The sequence below is a fragment of the Gallinula chloropus genome, assembly GCF_964237585.1.
Source record: "Gallinula chloropus genome assembly, chromosome: 6".
NCBI lineage: Eukaryota > Metazoa > Chordata > Aves > Gruiformes > Rallidae > Gallinula > Gallinula chloropus.
Genome location: NC_140091.1, coordinates 26,002,178 through 26,022,211, shown reverse-complemented (window position 1 = coordinate 26,022,211; position 20,034 = coordinate 26,002,178). Strand labels below are relative to the sequence as shown.

At 46.6% G+C, this 20,034-nt stretch overlaps 1 protein-coding gene across 1 annotated transcript in view; it reads right to left on the bottom strand.

The window, feature by feature from the left end:
• Positions 1 to 10,381: 10,381 nt before the first annotated feature.
• Positions 10,382 to 20,034, bottom strand: part of SUCO (SUN domain containing ossification factor) — a gene marked incomplete at its 5' end in the record, with an annotated part of 38,403 nt that continues 28,750 nt past the window's right edge. Inside the window, 9 exons of the mRNA XM_084266206.1 lie at positions 10,382 to 10,915; positions 11,072 to 11,127; positions 12,317 to 12,408; positions 13,050 to 13,204; positions 14,674 to 14,778; positions 16,026 to 16,113; positions 16,977 to 18,143; positions 19,182 to 19,278; positions 19,723 to 19,794. Coding sequence (XP_084122332.1) covers positions 10,469 to 10,915; positions 11,072 to 11,127; positions 12,317 to 12,408; positions 13,050 to 13,204; positions 14,674 to 14,778; positions 16,026 to 16,113; positions 16,977 to 18,143; positions 19,182 to 19,278; positions 19,723 to 19,794 — 2,279 coding nt within the window. The 3' untranslated portion in view covers positions 10,382 to 10,468. The remainder of the gene's footprint in view (positions 10,916 to 11,071; positions 11,128 to 12,316; positions 12,409 to 13,049; positions 13,205 to 14,673; positions 14,779 to 16,025; positions 16,114 to 16,976; positions 18,144 to 19,181; positions 19,279 to 19,722; positions 19,795 to 20,034) is intronic.

The following is a 20,034-nucleotide window of genomic DNA, read 5'->3' as shown; positions in this document are numbered from 1 at the left end:
AGCCGGCTCTTCCTGCAGCTTCTGCTGTCCCTCTTACCTTTGGAAATACATCTCCAATCCTACAGTGCTCTTCTAACCTGAAGGCACGTTAGAGGAGGAAGGGCTTCTATCATCATCTCTTCAGGTCAGTGTTGAGCACTGCAGCAGGACCTACCCTGGCTGAGTAACCTGTGATTAAAGCCTGGGGTAAACACAGGTGCTACTCACAGTGGTAAAATCTCTCTTGCCTTCCCAAAAAGGCTCCAGAGCTCAGGCCATGCTGCAAGGACCACCACACACGAGCTCATTCTAAAGTCAGAATGAGGAGACACAGGGATGCTTCCATTCCTTATTCCTCAGTTTCCCTTCCTCACTGATTGCAGATTTCCAAGTGCTGGCAATAAGATTTCCCCACTGGTTCACAGGTGCACACGAGCAGCAGTTTGCTCTCTTATTTTACAAACCTATGCTGACGTGCATATGTGTTTGCAGTGGTGTTTAAAAAGGGAAATGCTTAATACAGGAGCAAGCTGGTGACTTGTCACCTCTGTGGCTGAAAGAAACAAGCCCAAAACGCAGGCTTTGATCTTAAACATCAAAACTGGGGTCTAAGAACAGCATGCTTGAACACTCACACTTGTTTCTCCAAAGCAAGGGCTCAGCTTTGCCTCCAACCACACCACTAAGGCAGACGTCCTCAAAGCCTTGCCTGTGCTCCACTGCTTTTTGAAGATGCTCACCACAGCCGTTTGCTGAAGCATGAGAGGATTCGGCAACCCGCCTGGCTCTTCCTCCTACTTCTAGGTTTCTGACATGAAAGACGCAAAAGCAACGCAAACCCAGCTCCAGCAGCTCGCGCCGCGTCACCCCTGCGCTCCCCTGGCCCTCCTGTCTGCACCCGACACCTGGACACTGCCCAGGGAGCTGAGGACCAGCCAGTCCTACGGCCACTTTGAGGGAGGGTCACACAAAGGGCTGGGCTCAGCTCCCCGCCTCCCGCACCACGAGGTGAACTCCGGGCTGCCAGCTGGTGCTGGGCACGGAGAGAGGGAGAGAGTTGCCTCCAAGGCACTGGGAGCTGAGAGAGGCAGCAGGACAGTTGGACACATCTCCTGCTGGCACCCCACCTGCACAGCACCCCAGCCCTGCCACTGCCGCCTATGTCACATGCCAGGGGTCTCAGCCCCCGCTCGGGCTCCTCGCTCAGCATCCTGTCCCAGCAGTGGTGCTCCTTTATCTCGAAGGCAGGAGCACAGCACGCCCCAGGCTCTCTGGGTGTTGAGTTCCCGTTTCTTTAATGCCCTCCCTGGCCCATTCAACTGCTGCCAAATTCAACGATGCACAGGGAGCAGAGGCTGAAGCCTGGAACTTCCTCAAAGGTTGAGGTGATGCTGAGAAGCATGCCAAAGGCCACCAAGCAGAGCTTTCCCTGCAGAGGATCTGCTCTCAATTTTTTCCTGACACTGCTCAGTGCAGAGCACTTAAGCCAAGGGGAGCACAGGCACAGTAGCTGTCTCTAAGTACCAGAAGCGCACCTACTTCACAGAATCCCAGAACATCAGGTGTTGGAAGGGACCTCAAAAGATCATCTAGTCCAACCCCTCTGCCAGAGCAGGATCACCAGACCAAATCATGCACGAACATGTCCAGGTGGGTTTGAATGTCTCCAGAGAAGGAGACTCCACAACCTCTCTGGGCAGCCTGTCTCAGTGCTCCGTGACCCTCACAGTGGAAAAGTTTCTCCTTACGTTCACATGGAACTTCCTCAGCTCCAGCTTGCACCCACTGCCTCTTGTCCTGGTGCTGCCATCACTGAGAAGAGCCTGGCTCCATCCTCCTGACTCTCACCCTTTACATATTTATAGACATTAATAAGGTCACCCGTCAGTCTCCTCCAAGCTAAAGAGGCCCAGCTCCCTCAGCCTCTCCTCATAAGGAAGGTGTTCACCACATCATCTCGTTGGCCTTCTCACCCACTGCTTCCTATTTTTCACAGAGAAGCTCTTTGTGAAAGAGAGGTGGGTGAGAGGACAGAGATGATGGAGCCAATGAAAACTATCTGAATAGCATCTGCATCTCTTTCAGATGTTCAGATCAAGAGCCTGCTCATACCACGTGTCATGACAATCCAAAGATTGGGGCAGTTTTCCCACCAAAGGATTTTTTTTGGCACACCACCTTTCCAGAGACCTCTCCTTTCCTAGGAGCCTTTGCTGTGATGGTCCCACTGTCACATGCCATTTCCCATCACCTTCAGACATCACCAAGATGATAGATGTTGGAAGACAGCGGCAGCAGGGCTGTGTCTGTAGTACTGGGTGATGCTGTGGGCTCTGGGCTCTGCTGGCTTCCAATTGTTCAAGCAACACACGCTGCTAACAGGGCTTTTGAAATAACAGCAGGACAATGGGCTGTAGGTAGACATCCAAGTCACATAAGTCTGAAGGACAGAAGAATTTAGACAAGGTTGAACTCCCCTAAAATATGGGGCAAGGTCAGCTGGACAGGAAGGGAGAACCTAAGGAGGACAAAAGGGGTGTTAGATTTGCCTCTCTGCCCCCCACCCCTCTCTTCACCCAGCCTGCAAGACGCACGCTCTGTTTTCAGCAGTCTTATGTTGCTTTTCAAATGGAAACACCTTCCATACCCTTTATCAGAGGATCGATGCCCTTGGCCAGAACCAACAAAAGCCAAATCAGAGTTACCCACACTTGGTAAGTTAAAAAGGAGGATGTGCTCAGGACACCCTGCATGCCCACCCTGCCCATGAGGAGAGGTGGGAACTCTCGGTGCCAATACACACCATCAGGCTAAAAAGCTCGTGGTGACAGCAGTGAGCATCAGCAGCCTGCAGTTTATATCAGCAGACTGAAGGATAAAAGGACAACCTGCTTGGGAGACACCAAAGCAAGCAGGACTCAAACAGCAACCTAGATGTGATACTTAATAGGAAATAAAAAAGATAAGCATGGAAGGCTGTTTAGGAAAGCCTCAGTGTTCTGGACAGTCAGATAGGTGTCTGAAAGTGATTAACAAGTATTTCCTATTACCTCAACGAGCAGTGGAAATGCTATAAAGCAACTACTGAAAGCCCACAGTGCTGCATAAATCATACCCAAGAACAACTGAAACAGCAGCTGAGAATCTTCCACGTTCACAGACCCCGGGATCTCAAACACCAACCCAAGGCAGTAACAGCCTTGGTAACCCTTAGCGGTCCCAGGCTGGGTCCCTGCCATCAGGGCCAGGAGAGGCAATGGCTGCAAACCCAGCAAGGACCAGCCCAAGCTGGCAGAAAAGATGGCACCCCATAATGCTCACTAGTGGGTACGGTGGAAAGAGTAACTGAGAGCAGCATCCAGGACAAGGCTTCTGATTTTCTCTGGGCACTGTCCTCACCACAGTGCTATTTCAACACCTTGACTGCAGATCTGGAGAAAAACAAGCAAAATATTCTACTGGTAATTAATTACAGGATCTCTTACCAGCTATTTTAACCTAAGTAAGCCTGAGGGCAGAGCGTTTAATCAGAGGAAAACAAGTCTAGAAACAAGCCTGCAGGTCAAACTCTTCAGAGAGAAAACAACATCCTAGAAAGAAAAACACAGCTCTGAATCTGATGGAGGCTACCCAGCCAGAGAGGAGCTTCCAGCAGGGAAAGCCCCCAGGCTCACATACAGCACTGAGCACTGCAGCCAGTCCCAGAGCCCAGCTGCAAGTTTGCATTTGGCTCAAGGCACTTGGGGAGAAGTGCCCACAGCTGCCAGGCGGCCAAGGTATTCAGCCCCATCCACTCAAGAGCAGGTTGGCAGGGTGGGACAGGCAGCACACTAAGAACAGTAGAGAGGGGGCTGGCTTCCAGCAGCAGAGCGCTCCTGAAGCTCACACAAATAGTCTTCCCTGGGAGCCAAAGCAGGAGGCAGCTGCACGAGTGACATGGAATTTGAAGGTTGGAGTATGAAAAGTGCTCTGAAAGTACCAGGATCTCCATCCCCTTGAAGGCTTCGAGGGGCACAGGAGACACCCGAATTCACCCCGAGCCGTTGCAGTTAGCACTGACATCTTTGTGTTGTTTCTTTATTACATGTTTTGTTTCAACAGTTTGGTTTCCCAGACAAAGGTGCTGCTTTTCATTTCCTCAGCAACTGCTCTCTTTGCCAGAAGCACTTGCGGCACACGTAGAGCCACGTCTCTGTGCCAACCGCTCACGAAGACATTCACATATGCACACTCAAGAGCAGGTTTCAAAATCCATTTCTAACAGCTTTGGCTTGGCCATCTTCCAACGAGCACAGTTCTTTGTCTTCTCCTTCACCATGCTCTCGACAAGCAGGCAGAAGTCCAGGCTCCAGAAGATGATGTACAGGGCTCTGACCCAAGGCAGGAGAGAATCCGAGCAGGGAAGGAACCAAAGCAGCTGAGGAAAAGAGGAAGAATTCAAAGCAGCAGAGCAAGATTTTCTTTAGTCTGTAGTAAGAGCAAGAAAAAGAGGAACAGTGGTTATGAGGTCATGGGATATATTGCTTGAACCAAGAAAGAGAAAAGCGGGTCATTTCATAACATACAGTAGCTCAGCCGTGGGAGAAAATGGAACAAGGTGCTGTGGCTGCTCGGAGGTTGCGAGGAAGACCACAGCCAACGTGCAGGCACCGGTTTCCCGTCCCCACCAGAGCCTGCCAAGAACAGTACAGCACTCCCAAGCCTTCCATCACGGAGCCACTCAGCACTGCCACCACACTGCCTTGGCCAGCGGGCCTTAGCTGGCATGTGGCAGTTCATTCCTTGCTTGGGAGCTGCCCTTCTCAGCCCATAAAAACCCCTCAAAAAGCAAAACCCAAAACAAACCACCCCCCACGTAACTGCGTCAAATTATGACTAATAGAAAATACTCATTAGCTGCTTTATTTTGGGGGGTGGGGGGGTGGGGAATGAAAAAAGGAGAGAAAGCCTCCTCTTGCTGCAGGTTCTGCGGGGCCAGCCGCTGGATATAGGCTCCAGACACCACATCTAACAAAGGGGGGAAAACCAAGCTTCAAGATCGCAAGCGTTTCTTTTCCTTTTCTATGTCCACAAAGTGCAGAGTTAGCTGAATCATTACTCCCTACAAAAAGCTGTACCTCTAATTGGGACTTAATGACTGACTGTAACGAAAAGCAGCACGGACAAGACCAATCGCAGCTCCCAGGCCGCGGTCCCAAGAGGACACACAGCAGTAAGGCAGCAGAAAGCTCCTTGGTACCTTTTTTAAATGACAATGCTTGAAATTAGAGAAGGGATACGCAAGAGATTCATGGGTTTCACTATCCTTTCCTAAACCGACATGTTTTACCTCAAGAAGCTCCGGGAACACTACTTCCCCTCGAGCTGTTACAAACCCCAGCAGCACCCGATGCCGTTTGACACTCGGGGTTTCCAGGAGATGAGACACACGCCGCTTGGCGCCTGCCCACAGTGCTTTGTGGTCGGGGCTCTGCGCTTTAATTGTTCCAAATGAAGTGGAACATGTTTGCATCTAGTGAAGCGAAGCGTGTTAAGCTGTTCCATCTTGCTTTGTCTCATTAACTTGGCAGGAGCAGAAGCCACCTTATACTTTAGCTGCCTACGTACCAGTGCGGCACAGCTGGTGGAGTTCGCGTGCTTTAAAAACGTTGGGTTTCCACTCTGATGCTTAATGAATATAATCTAACCTTGACAAACGTGGCCAGCAGATCACTTACCATGCCTTTGGGAGGCTGCCCATCAACAAACAGCAAGGTGTGTGTTGCTATAGTAGTTTTTGACCTCAGGCTCAAGGGCTGTGAGGATGCAGTCCTCGCAGCTGCATGTGTGTGCTGGCTTCTTGGTACCTCACCGCAACAACTGTCCGACCGTATTGTGCGACGCCACAAGAGGGATGGGCCCTCCCTTTGAGCATCCACAGCACCAGAGGGGTCTGTCACGATTTAGAAGCCGTTATCACTGGAAACTACTCTCTCTATATGAAAATTAAGATGAATTTAATAGGTGTGATATCACCAGAGTAAAAAAATCAAGTTTGAAAGCTAGAGTCAGTGTGACATTAATAAAACTGGAAGTAAAATATGACTCAAGAGCCCACATGAAAGGCTAACATTAAGCAGTAAGAATTTGACATTAAGAGCCTTTTAAAAAAAAAGTGGTTACAAAGAATTAAAAGTGGTGCAGCAGCGGCAGGCGGAAGCTGTGGTTCAATCCCCAGTCTACTGCCAAAACACTCAAATTTGCAATAGCAGAATCGGCTCCATCAGTCCCTTCGGATGCTGGCTGAAGCATAACCTACACTTAGGTTGGAAAGTTTACACCTAGGTGTAGCTGAAGTGGTCAGGGAGCGTATGAGAACATGAAAGTCACTCTGGCTGACACACACCAGCAGCGACTCTATGACAGATGTGCTTCATCTGCAGGAGTCGCTGCTGCTGTGTGGTGGTTTAGCCCCGGTGGGAGGCCAGACGCCCATTAAAGTGAAGGAAAGAAAACTATCTATTACACTACACTACAGAAACAGTGAAATCAGTCGGGTAATGAGAAGTGCAACCAGGTCTTAATACAAACGGACCAGATCTTAAAACACCTTCCCCCCACCACTCCCTTCTTAGCAGACTGTAGTCAGAATTATGCTCCCTTCTTCCCTCCCGTTGTGGCACAAGGGGACTGGGGAAAATGGGGGTATTGGTAGCACCTTCCTCCCACCCCTCCATTCTATGCAGACTTCCCTTTAGCCATGATCTTGCTCCCTTTTCCCCCCCCCCGATCATGGCATGGGGGGGGGGGGGGGGGGGGGGGGGGAGGGGCAGGGACTAGGGAGATGGGGTTCTCGGTCACTTCATGAGCTGTTTTCCAGATCTTAAAACACCTCTACCTTCCTCCCCCCTCCCTTCTTAGCAGACTTCACTCTAGTCATGATTTCACTCCCTTCTTCCCCCACATTGTGGCATGGGGAGGGCAGGGACTGGGAGATGGGGGCTTTGGTCAGTCCCTTGCAAATTGGTTTCCTTCTCGGCCAGGGCTGAGGGTCATTCATTCCACACCCTCCCCCTGCTGCCCTGTGGGGTCCCACCCACAGGAGACAGTCCTCCATGAACTTCTCCAACATGAGTCCTTTCCCACAGGGCTTTACCTCTTCACCAGCTGCCCTGGCATGGGTCACTGCTATGGTGAGCAGTAATAAATCACAATGTCTCTCAGTCCCAGTCCTCCACAGGGTCACCAGCCTCCCCCCAGCAAACCTGTTCTTGCTCATCTCTGTTTCTCTTCATGGGCTGCAAGTGCTGGCAGGGGCTTGCTCCAACGCATGTCACAGCATCTTCTCTGTGTCTCCACCTGCTCCATCCAGTGTGGAGCCTCTCCATGGGCTACAGGTGGGGTCTTGGCCTTTTCAATGGACTGCGGGGTGGGGGACACCCGCTCCACCATGGGTTTCTCCACGGGCTGCAGGGGCATCTTTCTCTCCGGCACCTGGGGCACCTCCTCCCCTGCCCTCCCTGGCCTTGGTGTCTGCACAGCTCCTTAGATCTTCTCACTCCCTTCTCTGGGGACAAAATGCAGCTGCTTCCTCTTTTTTTTCTCCTCACTGTGATTCAGAGGCGCTGTGACCAATGCCGATTGGCTTGGCCCTGGTCAGCTGCAACTTTGGCCTTGAATTGGCTGACGTTTACAATCTGGGGCCAGCAGAGCATTGCAGCAGCTACTTACAACAGCCATTTTCTGCAGCCCCTGTTCTCTCCCAGCACCCAGCTATGCAAAACCACGACATGCCGACAGCCATCTCTGTGACCCAGCACAAGAACAACCCCTCAGGTGGGTATTTTTCACCATGGCACCCCAATTTGTTAGTCAGGTACTGAAAATAGTGGAACAGCCCGCACCGGGCAGTGCCTTGGCTGCCCGTCACTCCAGCTGAATTCACACCAGCTCCTATTGACTGGGTGGAGGGCTATTCATTCCTCAGCTGCCATTTCCAATGGGCCTTCAAGGATTGCTCACCAGTGCCGTGGGGTTATCCAGTCCAGGAAGGAAACGTATGCAGAACAAGTGTTGTCCATTACAGCAAAATGGAAAAAATGGATGAGGAAGGAAAGTTTCTGGCCACCCACAGAACCGCTGCTTCCAGGAACAGCGAACCCCCCTGCCCAGAGCTGCATGCTCACACCGTGTAGTCGATAGGCACGTCCATCACCATTTGTGGTTCCAAATTCAGTTTCACAAGCAGATTTGCTTTCATCCAACACTTCAGAGGCCAGCTAAAGCCAAGGAAGCATAAACTCCCATTAGAGACATTTCATCTGCATACTGCATCATGACTGGCCTGGCCTCATTCTCTGCAGTTCTAGGTCTGCCCGCCCTTGGTTTATCACCAGAGTACAGCAGTGGGCTGTGAAGAATTCCATCAAATCCAGCTTCCACCAGTGCTGATGAGGACAGCTCAGCCATAGCCAGGGCAGTAAAGGAAAACACACCTCTGACAACCAGATCAGTAAGAAGAAAACCAGCACCACACAACCCCCCACACCAAACAGCCCCCCAACCTCCTCCCCAACAGACACCACATTCAACTCCCTAAAATCCCAGCGCTCCCTATGATGATGGAGTCTTGAGCACCGGAGAGGTCTTGTTTGCCCAGAGTAGATGCTGGACAGCAGGTGAACTGGGCATCTGGCTACATGCAGCACTGCTCTGCTTGCTAGAAACCAGTTAGGAAGAAGGGACCAGTAAGGCGCAAGCTGAAAGCTCCGAGCTGAAATGCTAAGTGACTACATAACGTTTTCTTTCACATTTCTCAAGCCTTAGTGCTGAGTGCCAAGAAGCAGCCTCCTGCAGTCATTCCCACAAAGCTGCCACTTGAAAGGAACCCCCAGGTCAAGATGTGACCCAACATCCCCTAGAAGCTTTTCTGGTGGTTTTTATACAGCCAAACTTTCAGGCAAACATTCGGCCTTCCGCTTCCCTCCTCCCCTTCTCTGTTTTTAAACAAACACACCTAGACTGACCAATAAGCTTGTGAACCCTTTATTACAGCCCAAAGGACCCCAGTCCTGATTCTGCACTGAAATTCAAAAACTAGTCCTTGTCAGAGAAGAAGTTAAGCCCCAAGTTTCACTTCCAAAGGAAAAATGCCAATAAAATAAAGACAAAGTGTTCAGATTTATTTGGAAATTCACAGTTTCTAATGGCACTACAGCTCTGTAGTTACATACTCTTGTTCCACAACATTGTACGCTGCACTCAGGTGGTATTTTTCTCATCCAGGTCTGAAACCCTTCCAAATCCACATTTTAACATCTGGTTCATATGCTCTGACTGGCTAATTGTGCAGATCAACTCCAAAAGTACATCACCTTAAAGAATTCATAAACTAACAAGAAAGCAGCAAAAAAACCAAAGGCTTTAAATAAGTCACATTACGTACAATACCCAGGAAAGGCATTAGATCTGTTAAAAAGGGTACCACTAAAAGTGCTCAATAAGTTAACTTATTTTTACAACATGAACCTGTAACACCTGCCAAAAGGGAAAACCTTTTGTTCCACTCACTCAGACACACCCAACACTGCAGCAATCACACATCCTATAGTATCCAAATACAGTCACAGTCAAAATAAAAAACACTTGGATATGAAAATACCAACCATACAAACGCTGCACATTTGTTAGCCAATACAAAAGCAAACGCTACGGCAGTGCCCACTTAGAACTGACCTGACCCCTCAGGCTTCAAGGCTTTGCAAACTCCACAACACCTGAGAGAACAGCCTCAGATCCCACTGTACACAGGAAACCCTACAAAGCAACTGTCACTCATTCAGTACATCAGACTACAGCTCCGACTGGTAACCGAAGGTGGAAATACAGACAGGATGACCGTCCCTAGTGAGACACCTTCTTCAACTGAGTTTGCAAAACCGGGATCTAGGCAGGCAAGTCCAGCTACTGGTATTTTTACAGTATCCAGTCCACATTACTGAGTCCAGCTGAAGGCCAACACGTGTCCCTTCACAGCACTGTAGTGTTGCATCTTCAAAAAAAGCTAGAGAAATTACAAAATAAATCAAATGACAAACAATTGTATCTCCCCTCTTCCAGTGGCATTATAAATAGACAAAAGGCACATAAATATGGGAAGGTGCAAGAAATAGGAACAAAGCTAAAGGAAGAGGATTAGGCTTTTATCCCTATTCCACCCAACAAACTGGGCTTCAAAAAATCTCTGCCCCAGGAACTGTGAAAAAAAACCTTTATAAAATGAACCCTGCCCTCCCACCCCCAAGCTGTTCTCATAGGAAATTATCAGCCTTGTAAAGCTGCAGCTTATAGCCAAGATTGACACAATCCCATCTATTTAAAAAGGCAGAAACCAAATTTCTGAATACTTTCCAATTAGTCGAGCTCTTCGTCTCCCACTATCCTCCCACAGAATACCACAGACTGTTCTCAAATGAACAAACACTCTCCTGTTTGAGAAGTTTATCTAGTTTTACATGTGTCCAGAAACTGCCGTGACACCGAGTGTTCCCACTGTGAGATCTTTGTTTCCTTTGATTATGTCATGCAGGCTTGGCATTGACCCCGACTTAGTCTGTATTAGAGTTTTTATGAGCTTCCCTTGGTCTGAAACTTTAGACCGTCTTCGTTTTATAGCCCTCTTCTCAGTCTTTGTCTTTTGGGTCTGCCCATTGCACAGACTCGTACACGCTGAAATGCCGCAGAAATAGGACTCCTCAGACTGCGATGACGTTTCGGAGCTGCCTTCAGACGGGGGACCCTTATAGGAAGAGTGATAAACTTCCCCAATGTTAGAGAAGTCCCTCTGGTTCGTAAACGGCTTTCTTCCTTTAATTTCCCCGTTGGCTACTGGATGTGCAGGCTCTGCTGTTGGCTTCAGTGTCTCTATTTTTTCACTTTTGTATTTACAACGCTTTTTCTGAAACCAGAAGTTCAAAAAAAACCCAAAAGAGACAGTTAGGTTCTGAAGGCAGGCAGGACATAGAAGCCAAGCCCAGGAAGGGGGCGGCAGCAGGACGTGCCCCACCTGCCGGCAGAAACACCCGCAGCTCAGCCCTCCCCACAGCCACCCTACCTTCTTCTCCGGAGAAAACTTCAGGGGTTCTACAATGTAGAGGTCCTCTGGATCTGCTGTGAGAGAGGGAACAGAAGTTTAGCAGCCCTGACACTGCCAGCTCTAGAGCACAAATCTAAACACTAGCAGCGTGACAGAACACACCACTTATCACACGCCAACAGAGGTACAACAGGCAAAACTGGGGAGCAAAGTCAACACTGAGGGACTCCCTCATGCTGTCAGACACACTTGAAAACACCTGACCTCCTGATATAGAAGGCCATAGGAGAGGTGCAGAGAACATCCTTTGGGAGAAGGAGCAAGCCTGCAGAAGGTAGTTACCACTACAATAGTGTTTAAGATGTTGCCTGCTCCTGCCAGGGCAGCTACCAGAAGCACGAGTGTACTTATCAAGGGCACAGATGTTTAAGATGCTCATGCTGACACAAGACCAGTCTGGCATTCCCCCCCTCAGGGCTTTGTAAATCATTCTTCCAAGCCAAAGCAGGGGAGAATTTGGAAAAAGCATGGTTTTGGGAAAAAAAAAGCCTATGACTTCGCTAGTCTCTCTTGCAGCATGTTCTCAATCCAACTCCAGAGTTCTCATGCAGCTTTGTTCACAGTACAACCCAAAGCTTGCTGCACCCAGAAAAGCAGTCAGCTGCACGCTTGGTAGTTACTGTAATTTGCATTTTGGTTTTGCATGACAACAGTGGTCCAAGAAATCAAAATTCAGCTGTCCCAAGTGTAACATGAACACTGAAAAGACCGCATCACTCCTTGTCACTCCTGAACAGACTGTATCATTCCTTATGCTCAAGCCAAGACAAACTGTCCAAGTTTTCTTTCTACAGAAGATAGATTTGGATCCTAAGTATCTGCCAAGTTTCAAAGACAGCCTATAGAGACTTCTGAAAAGTAGCACATTGACTTCTCACACCCAGCACTGGAAAAAACCCACCCACCTTCTGCAAGCTTCATAGCTTTGGAGACTTGAATGCATATGCATGGATTGCTACTAACAACCCCAAGAATACTACTGGCCATACTCCACAGATGCTCAGACTACGTTAAATGTCTTAGCATAGGTTAGCACAGTGCCTGGTAACCTGTCCATGAACCACCCTGTCCTATAGAAGAGCTAGTGAACAACTACAATCCAGTGTACTCAGACATCAACCTACAATTCCTTTTTCATGCACTCAGTACCACAGGCATTGCACAGCACTAAGATGGTCTAGACATACAACATGTGAACAATACCTTCTTTACCAGCTAGCTGAAAAGACTGTGATCTGACCAGTGGAAGAGAAGTTCTTCTTTTCAAATTCATATCATCATAGGAGGAAAAGCATCTGGGGGAAGAATTAAAAAAAAAAAGTTTTAAACACTTTTTCCTCAGGACTTTGACATTCACATATTTCCATTAAGAAGCATCCTTGGCAGGAGGACACAATCATTCACTCAGGTGCCCAAGAAAGCCTGACAAACAGGCACAGTTCTATCTTTGCAATGACCTATCGTGGCACATTAAGCAGAGTAGCCCAAAAATGCCACTAGAAGAGCACTGCCACAGAGCATCTGCACTTCGTTACACAACACAGTGTTCGCTCTTTGCTACGTATTTTCAGTTTGCAGAAAGAAGACTCAGAATTAAAGCATATGTGCCAGTCCCAGCAGATCTAGGAATCACAGAATCCCAGACTGGCTTGGGTTGGAAGGGACCCCAAAGCCCATCTAGTCCCATCCCCCTCCCATGGGGAGCCCAGGCTGCCCAAAGCCCCATGCAACCTGGCCTTGAACCCTGCCAGGGATCCAGGGGCAGCCACAGCTTCTCTGGGCACCCTGCACCAGGGCCTTCCCACCCTCAAAGGCAGGGATTTCTTCCTCATATCTAATCTCAAACTCCCCTGCTTTAGTTTAAAACCATTACCTCTCACCCCACCACTATGTAAAGAGCTGCAAGAACAATTTAATTTCAAATACAAATAGTTACCTTTTGGGGCTAGGGTAGTGATTACTTTTGGGAATTTTTGAGAGGTAATCTTCACAGAACTGAGACGTGCTTCTGCACCGCTGCACACAAAGCACCAAGCCCAGAATGACACAGAGAACCAAAGAAATCACAAGGTAGGTTTGCCGATCAGAAACCTGGAAGAATTGGATACAGTTGTTAAAGACAAAAAATAACTCAAGGATACTATTATTCTGTTGTTTTAAAAGTTAAAGTCTTTAAAAGAACACAACTGACATGTCTTCAAGTCACTTCCCTTAAATTTCACTAAACACTTACTCAAGTTTGTGTGGTGTTTTGGTGGTGTGACATAGCCTACTGGCTACCCAGCATTTGAGGAGGGAAGGCTGAAAGCCACTACAACTGGTAACACAGGACCAGGTTTCACTATGATCCTACCAGAACTCCAAGCAGCAGCTGCCCCTGGCAAAGGGCATGCCAACCTATGTGAAAGTAACATCCTTCCCATGAGAACGTGCATTAAGGAAGTAACTTCTGTTTTACAGCTGACACGGATGCAATATTATCTCAAATGTGGTGCTTTTCATCAGCTGACATTACAGTACTTTGCAGAATAAGCACCACTATATTCCCTTGGTTCAGTGGGTTTCATCTTTCTGAACACTCCTCCATTTCACAAGGCAGCAGAAGGGTTTTTTTCAAGCGTGTCCACTGCTGGAGACTGGCAGATGAAGCTTACTAGTTACATGGAAGCTGAAATCCAAGGGTATTTTGCAGATGTTTAAAAATGCAGTTGCACAGCTGCTTTCCTATAAAACCCCCTCAAACACACTAGAAGATCTTAGAAGTCATATAAAGGCTATGGAAGAGACCAGGAACACAACTTCCTGTGTTGTAATGGGTAGAGGTCTCAGACTAACACATGGGTGAGTCTCAAAAGACCACAGTAGCCAGGCAGGAAAGGAGAAGGTGCCTTAACCACATGAGCCTCCCGTTCTGCAGCTCAGAGTCCAACACTCCACACACTTGTCTATTACTACAACCCAATTGTAAGTGACCAGCACACTCTTGCACACTACAGCTCTTAGGCAAGAGTCTGTTACTAATTAAATGACAACATTAAGTGATGAACATCACAAAGCATCCCATTTTACTGACGCTGCATAGCAAAGCCATGCGATATAACCAGTTAGAAGAGTTCTTGAAGGATGTTACAGTTTCCCTTCGAGGTGGCAACCTCCTGGATGTGCAATGAATCCCATTATTGACACTGCAAAGTCAGTGGTGGGTTTTCTAGTTTCATAACGTAACATTTCACAGAATATCCATTCCAATGCACTACAGGAAGGCCGAGTATTCCACGACTCCCACTAAATGTTATCAATAGCTCAGACTATGATCATGGGGCTAGGCTAGCAGGGTGGCAATAGAAATTATTCCTGATCTTGCTGTGCACAAGACAGCTCAAGCTACTCAAACTTTCCTCCCCTCCCTTGACCAGCTGCTAAAGTGCACTGAAAGCAACGCTACAGACAACTTCTCAAACAAAGAGCTTCATTCAAAGACCGCAGGCCTCTTCAAACTGAGATGTGTTTATGTGTCTCCTTCCTTTGAGTTCTTGTGCCATGATGTTGATTTTAATTACCTCAGATTTCAATTCCGCCACAGTTGATGACAGATTGGAAACTAGCTGCGTCATGTTGGTGAGCTGTGCCTGCAACAGCTGGATTGCTTCTGTTTGCCGTTGGTCCTGTGTTGGAGAGACATGGCCATGCTGTTTAGTTCTCAGACTCCCACCATTGTGTACTCACATGTACCAAGTTGGCACTCTGACCCAGACAGGCACATTGTAGCCATATAACCCAGCCAGGACTGTTTTCCACATGACTTTCACATGACATTTCAAACTGTTTAAGTAACATTAGTCATACACATGCTACAAAACACCAACATTTTCACTTATCAAATAATGTTTTGTAACATTGTGACTAGTTCATTTCATTAGTAAGGTCTGCCATCACCACTGAGGGCAGCTGACGTGGCCAGCACCACGCAATGCCAATCAGGAGACAAGTACTGTCACGTTACAGAATACACGTGGAGATGACCAGGCAGATAAGAGGGATGATGTCACCCGCTTAATGACAGGAGCCCCAGACAGCCAGAACCAGGTAACAAAGTCCTTTGCAGCTATCATTGCCTTCCCATAAAAAGTCCTACCAGGATTCTTAATCCTAGGAGAGATTAAGTAAAAGTGAGCAGACTATCAGGGAGGTCAACCAAGAGAAGCACCTCAGACCAACCAGCATCTCAGGGATGCTGTGATTCTTTTCACTGTTGATGGATGAGGAAACTACAGGCCTGGGACTGCACTTAAGTAGTTTTTGGATCAGTTGGGATTAAGCCTGCTCTGGTAATTAATTTCACAGCTGCTCAGGAAAGCTAGGATGGCAGAGCAGGGGAAACCTTCCTTCAGCTCCCACTTCCTTAAAGCTCATTTTAAAGAATTAACTAAAGCTTTTGTTACATGCACAACACTTCCAAAATTAAATCTGGCATAAGCCATTACTGTGCACCTCCTCTTTTTCAGAGGCAGAGGTCTCTTCAGGGCAATCATCTATCTACACTTTAAATCAGAGATTAAAAACAATTCAAGTTTTTTTAAAAAATGGTTTTTACTTCATCTGCAAGAAACAAGGGCTGGAAACTACCTGGGTAACTTCTTTCACTGAGAATACATTCAAGAGTTTCAGTCATTACCAGCTGACAATTTTTTTTTCTTCAAATATAAAATAAGGAAACAGAGCTAAAGTGGCTTTGTTCTAAAATACTGGTAACAACTCTGAAAATCTATTACAGAGAAAAAAAATTGGAAGCATGGAATGGAGTTGCTTTTAAAAGGCAGCTAACAAATCTTCAATTCAAAGAATTTCCGCACTTCCTTGCAAGTCAACTTTCCTAAGCAGGGAAACATTTACCTTCTCCAACAAGCCATACCTGTTCTTCTGCTATTCTTGAGGTGTTCTGGAGTTTTATTATTGTTTTATTGAAAGCCTTCTGCATTTCTTCCATTTGCTTTCGGTACCTAAAACAGAGCATAAAGGTTTAAAGTGTTAGTTCATAAAATTGAGCAGCAGATCTGTCTCCATGCAAGGGGAAAGCTTCTCTCAGTCCAAAGAAGTTTTATGAAATGCCAAGTGGTATTTCCTTTTCAGTTTCAAACATTGAACAGGGATGTAGGTTTTTTCCAAGGTTCAAGTCAAATCTATTTCAACACCTTAGAGTTCAGCACCATCTGACTAGAATTCCCTATGGAGAATTCTCTCCAAAACACTGACTGCCAGGAGAAAAACCGAACAGTAAATATAACAAAAGTCCCTTCCTTGCAACCAATTCTGAAGCAGGGACGATTTGCTAATTCTCCTCTGCCTAAGGAGCATCACAGGTAAATGTTAATTTACACAGGTCAGTCATAGAAAATTCTGGGTTCCCTCACCATGTTTCCTTCTTCAACAACAGTTGTTACAGATAACATGGTCATTTAAGTGGAAACAATCATTTCAGTAAAGAAGGCTCTGTAAGGCTGTCATTCATTTTAGCAACAACAGGAGGGTGTGCTCTATTTGTTAGGAGGATTACTGACTGGATTAGCACTTGCACCCTGGAAACATTTTATCCTTTTAAGAAACCCCTAGCAATTTCTCAAAACAAACCAAATGCAACTATCAAATACAGAAGGGAAAAACCCTTGCCACCTACAGTCATCTAAGCCCCTGGCAGCTACCTAGGATCAGGTTTTTTTCTCATCTTTCCACAAAGCTTTATGCTGTGATTTAGGTTACACTCAACTTCCACTGTATCACCCTTCCATATGCTGGTGTTACTTTGTACAGTTGACTAAAACCACGTCCCACATGGTAGACTCATACGGGTCTTCCTCAGACTTACCTCTGACTCAGTTCTTCTAAGTAACGGCTGCTGAGAGACATGTTTACTTCCAGGGCCTTTATGCGGTTATTCAGGCGCATGAAGACCGACTCCTTCTGATTCGACCCGTGAACGAGATTCCCGTTAGCGTAGCCCAGGTCGGTTGAATTCTGCAGTTCAGCATAGAAGTCAGTAGCTGTTCTCTGCAGCCCTCCGGAGACCGGGATTGACATTAAAGCTTCTTCAGTTGCCTGGTCCTCCTCCTTTGTTTCGGCAGATACAGGAGACTCAACAGGAGGCAAAACAGGTTTCTGCATTTCTGGAGTGCTTTCCTTTCCTTCTCCAGCATCACTGGCTGACATGCCCATTGTATATTCTGGCTGCAGAACGGTCTCCAGAGGCTTTGAGATCACTGGAGTAGCAATAGGCTCTCTTGTGCTCAACTCCTTTACCTCAGTGGCCACGCTGGTCTCAGAAGCTACAGGGTTTTCTTCTGCAACAGAGCTCTCAGCCTTTTCTGTTTCTGCACTCACCTCAGCAATGTCCACCTGGGGAGTCACACGTGGTGCTACCTGGCCTCCATCTTCTTTTGCAGGCTCCAGTGCCACGTCTGTTGTGGGCAGTGGCTTAACTTCTGAAGTAACTTCTAAGAGGAGGGACTGAGAGACCGTTTGAGGACGGCTTGGTTCCAGTTCAATTGAATCTGTGGTCTCATTCCTGATCTCCTCATGGACCACGCTGCTGAAGTCAACTACAACAGCAGACCCAGAAGGTGTCTCAACTTTGCTGTCTAATTGTTCAGGCAGAGGCTCATCTACTGCTGCATGCATAGATTGGGTCGGAACCACCTGTGGCTGCTGAACATCAGCAGAGTAACCTTCTCCTTGTTTATCTTCAGTTTTACTATGCTGCCGATGCATGGCTACTGCAACTGAACACCACTTGAAGAGATACTCTGAAAAGGTGGAAATACAGCATGCTGTTGCCATGTCACAGCAGTACCTCTCTGTCTCAAGTTCAAACCATGCCAAAGCGTCCTCTTCCTGATCGTCACTGGGCAGCAGGGTTACTGTTGACTGGATTGTATCCTCTTCGTACTCCTGCACTAGCTGAACAATAGGGCTTTCTTTTGTCAAATCCACAATTAATTGCTCTTTATCTATCTGTGGAATATCTGTAGTAACAAGTCTACAAAGAAAGAATTGAAAACAGGATGTTACTTCAACAGATGTACACACCTGCTCTGAAGACTACAGAAGTAGGATCTTTTGGGAAAGTCAGCAAAGCTCAGTCCAGTGACCAAGGGCCAGTTTGGATACAGTCAGAAATTCACCAAGTTAGTATTTTCTTGGTGTTTTTCAATCCCAATTTGCAAACAAGTTATTTCAACCCTAGCTTCAAAAACAGCAAAAGCCTTCTCAATCACCCCTTCCCTTACCCCTGAGAAGTCATCAGTTAACACATCACTAAGCTCTTACATGGCAAGCATCTCTCTCTACTGCAGCATCTTCAAATGCAAGAATTGCAACCTTCCCACTGACCTTCTCAGTCTCTCAGTGCTAGAAAACCACTGAACCACTAAAAACAGCACAAGTCATGTCTAAACATTTAAGTGCTGGAGCCTCAGATCTAAGTAGATTATAATTGTTTAGAAATGTTTTGGCAACTAAAAAACCAAACCCATAGAATATCTATATACAACTCCTCTCAACCTAATTCTGTGTCTTCTCATACATGTTTTCATCAAGGAAAGCTTAGCAAAAAAAAAAATTAGAAGCTTCTAAACCAGAATTTCTGTCAATACAATTAACTGAAGTTTGAGCAATACAACTTACATTCCTAATTAGTCTCCCTCACAGGAGACAGCCTGCAAAACCTAGAAGAATATTAAGTCAGTTTCCACCCAAGAAATCTGCAGGAGCCCAGAGCAAGAAAACATTCCTCTTGCCTCTAAGCAAAGTAATACAAACAACTGAGACAGTCAGCAATGTGTCTTGTCATTTAATCAAATGTTAAAACAAATCATAACAGTAACAGCTACAAACAGTAACTAAAGTAGTAGGTCTCCCTGGTCAGTACTCTGTCATGCCACACACTTCACCAAACACTCCTCTTTTCACTGGTTTAAGGTAGTATGCCACATCTGAGTGAATTCTACTACCAAAGGTTTCACACTGGTGTGTCAGTCTCTGCTAGGAACACACTGAAAAAACCCCAATCACTTACTCTGGTGAAGGAACAGGAGTCGGTTCAGGCAGTCTTGGTGCAGCTGTTGAGGTTGCAGGGGTGGCAGTGGCATTTTCAGACACGCTTCTGTTCCCTGCTGCAGGGAACAGGAAAATGTGAATGTAAAAAACTTGAGAGTGTTTGTTTTCAATGATCTGGGAAGCTGTCTGGTGTTTTGGGGGTTTTTTAGGTTAACTGCACTAATGTAACTGCAGATGCCAAAGGTATTTGAATGAAAGTGCTACTGCCAGTTTGTGTATATGATGTTGTGGACAGTCTCAAAATATTTCAGGAAGAAGTAGCACTTTAGAACTGAAGTTGTGTAACAGAGTAAATACAACATAGCTGATCAAACACATACATTATCTATCTGCTCACTTGTCAGCAAATTCAGCATCTTTGTTCCATGCCTCACAGTTAGTAGTGTGCCATAAAAAAGGCAGAAAAAGTCCTTTAACATAGATCTGACCCCTTACAAAAATTAAGCAGAACAACAAAGAGAAATTAAACTTTCCAGAACGCTTTTCATCTAAAAAAATACCTTCAGATTCAGGTGACTCAGTTTTGGCTCCAAGCATATTAGCAGCAATATTCACCATACTTAAGATAGCATCTGAAAGAGAAAACAACTAATCAAAGAGGACATATTCAGAGGGCCCAGAGATTAGTTCCACTGAGCAATCTGCTATTTGGTAACAATTGCTTGAAACAAGTTACAGCACAAGGCCATAGAAAAATGCAGTCATTCTCTTAGCCTTTAAAAGCAGTAAATCTATCCTGTGTAAGTTTATAAAGCTAGGAACCTGTACTTGAAAGCCTATGAAGTCTTCTTTTTCCAGTTGGCTTCTACAGA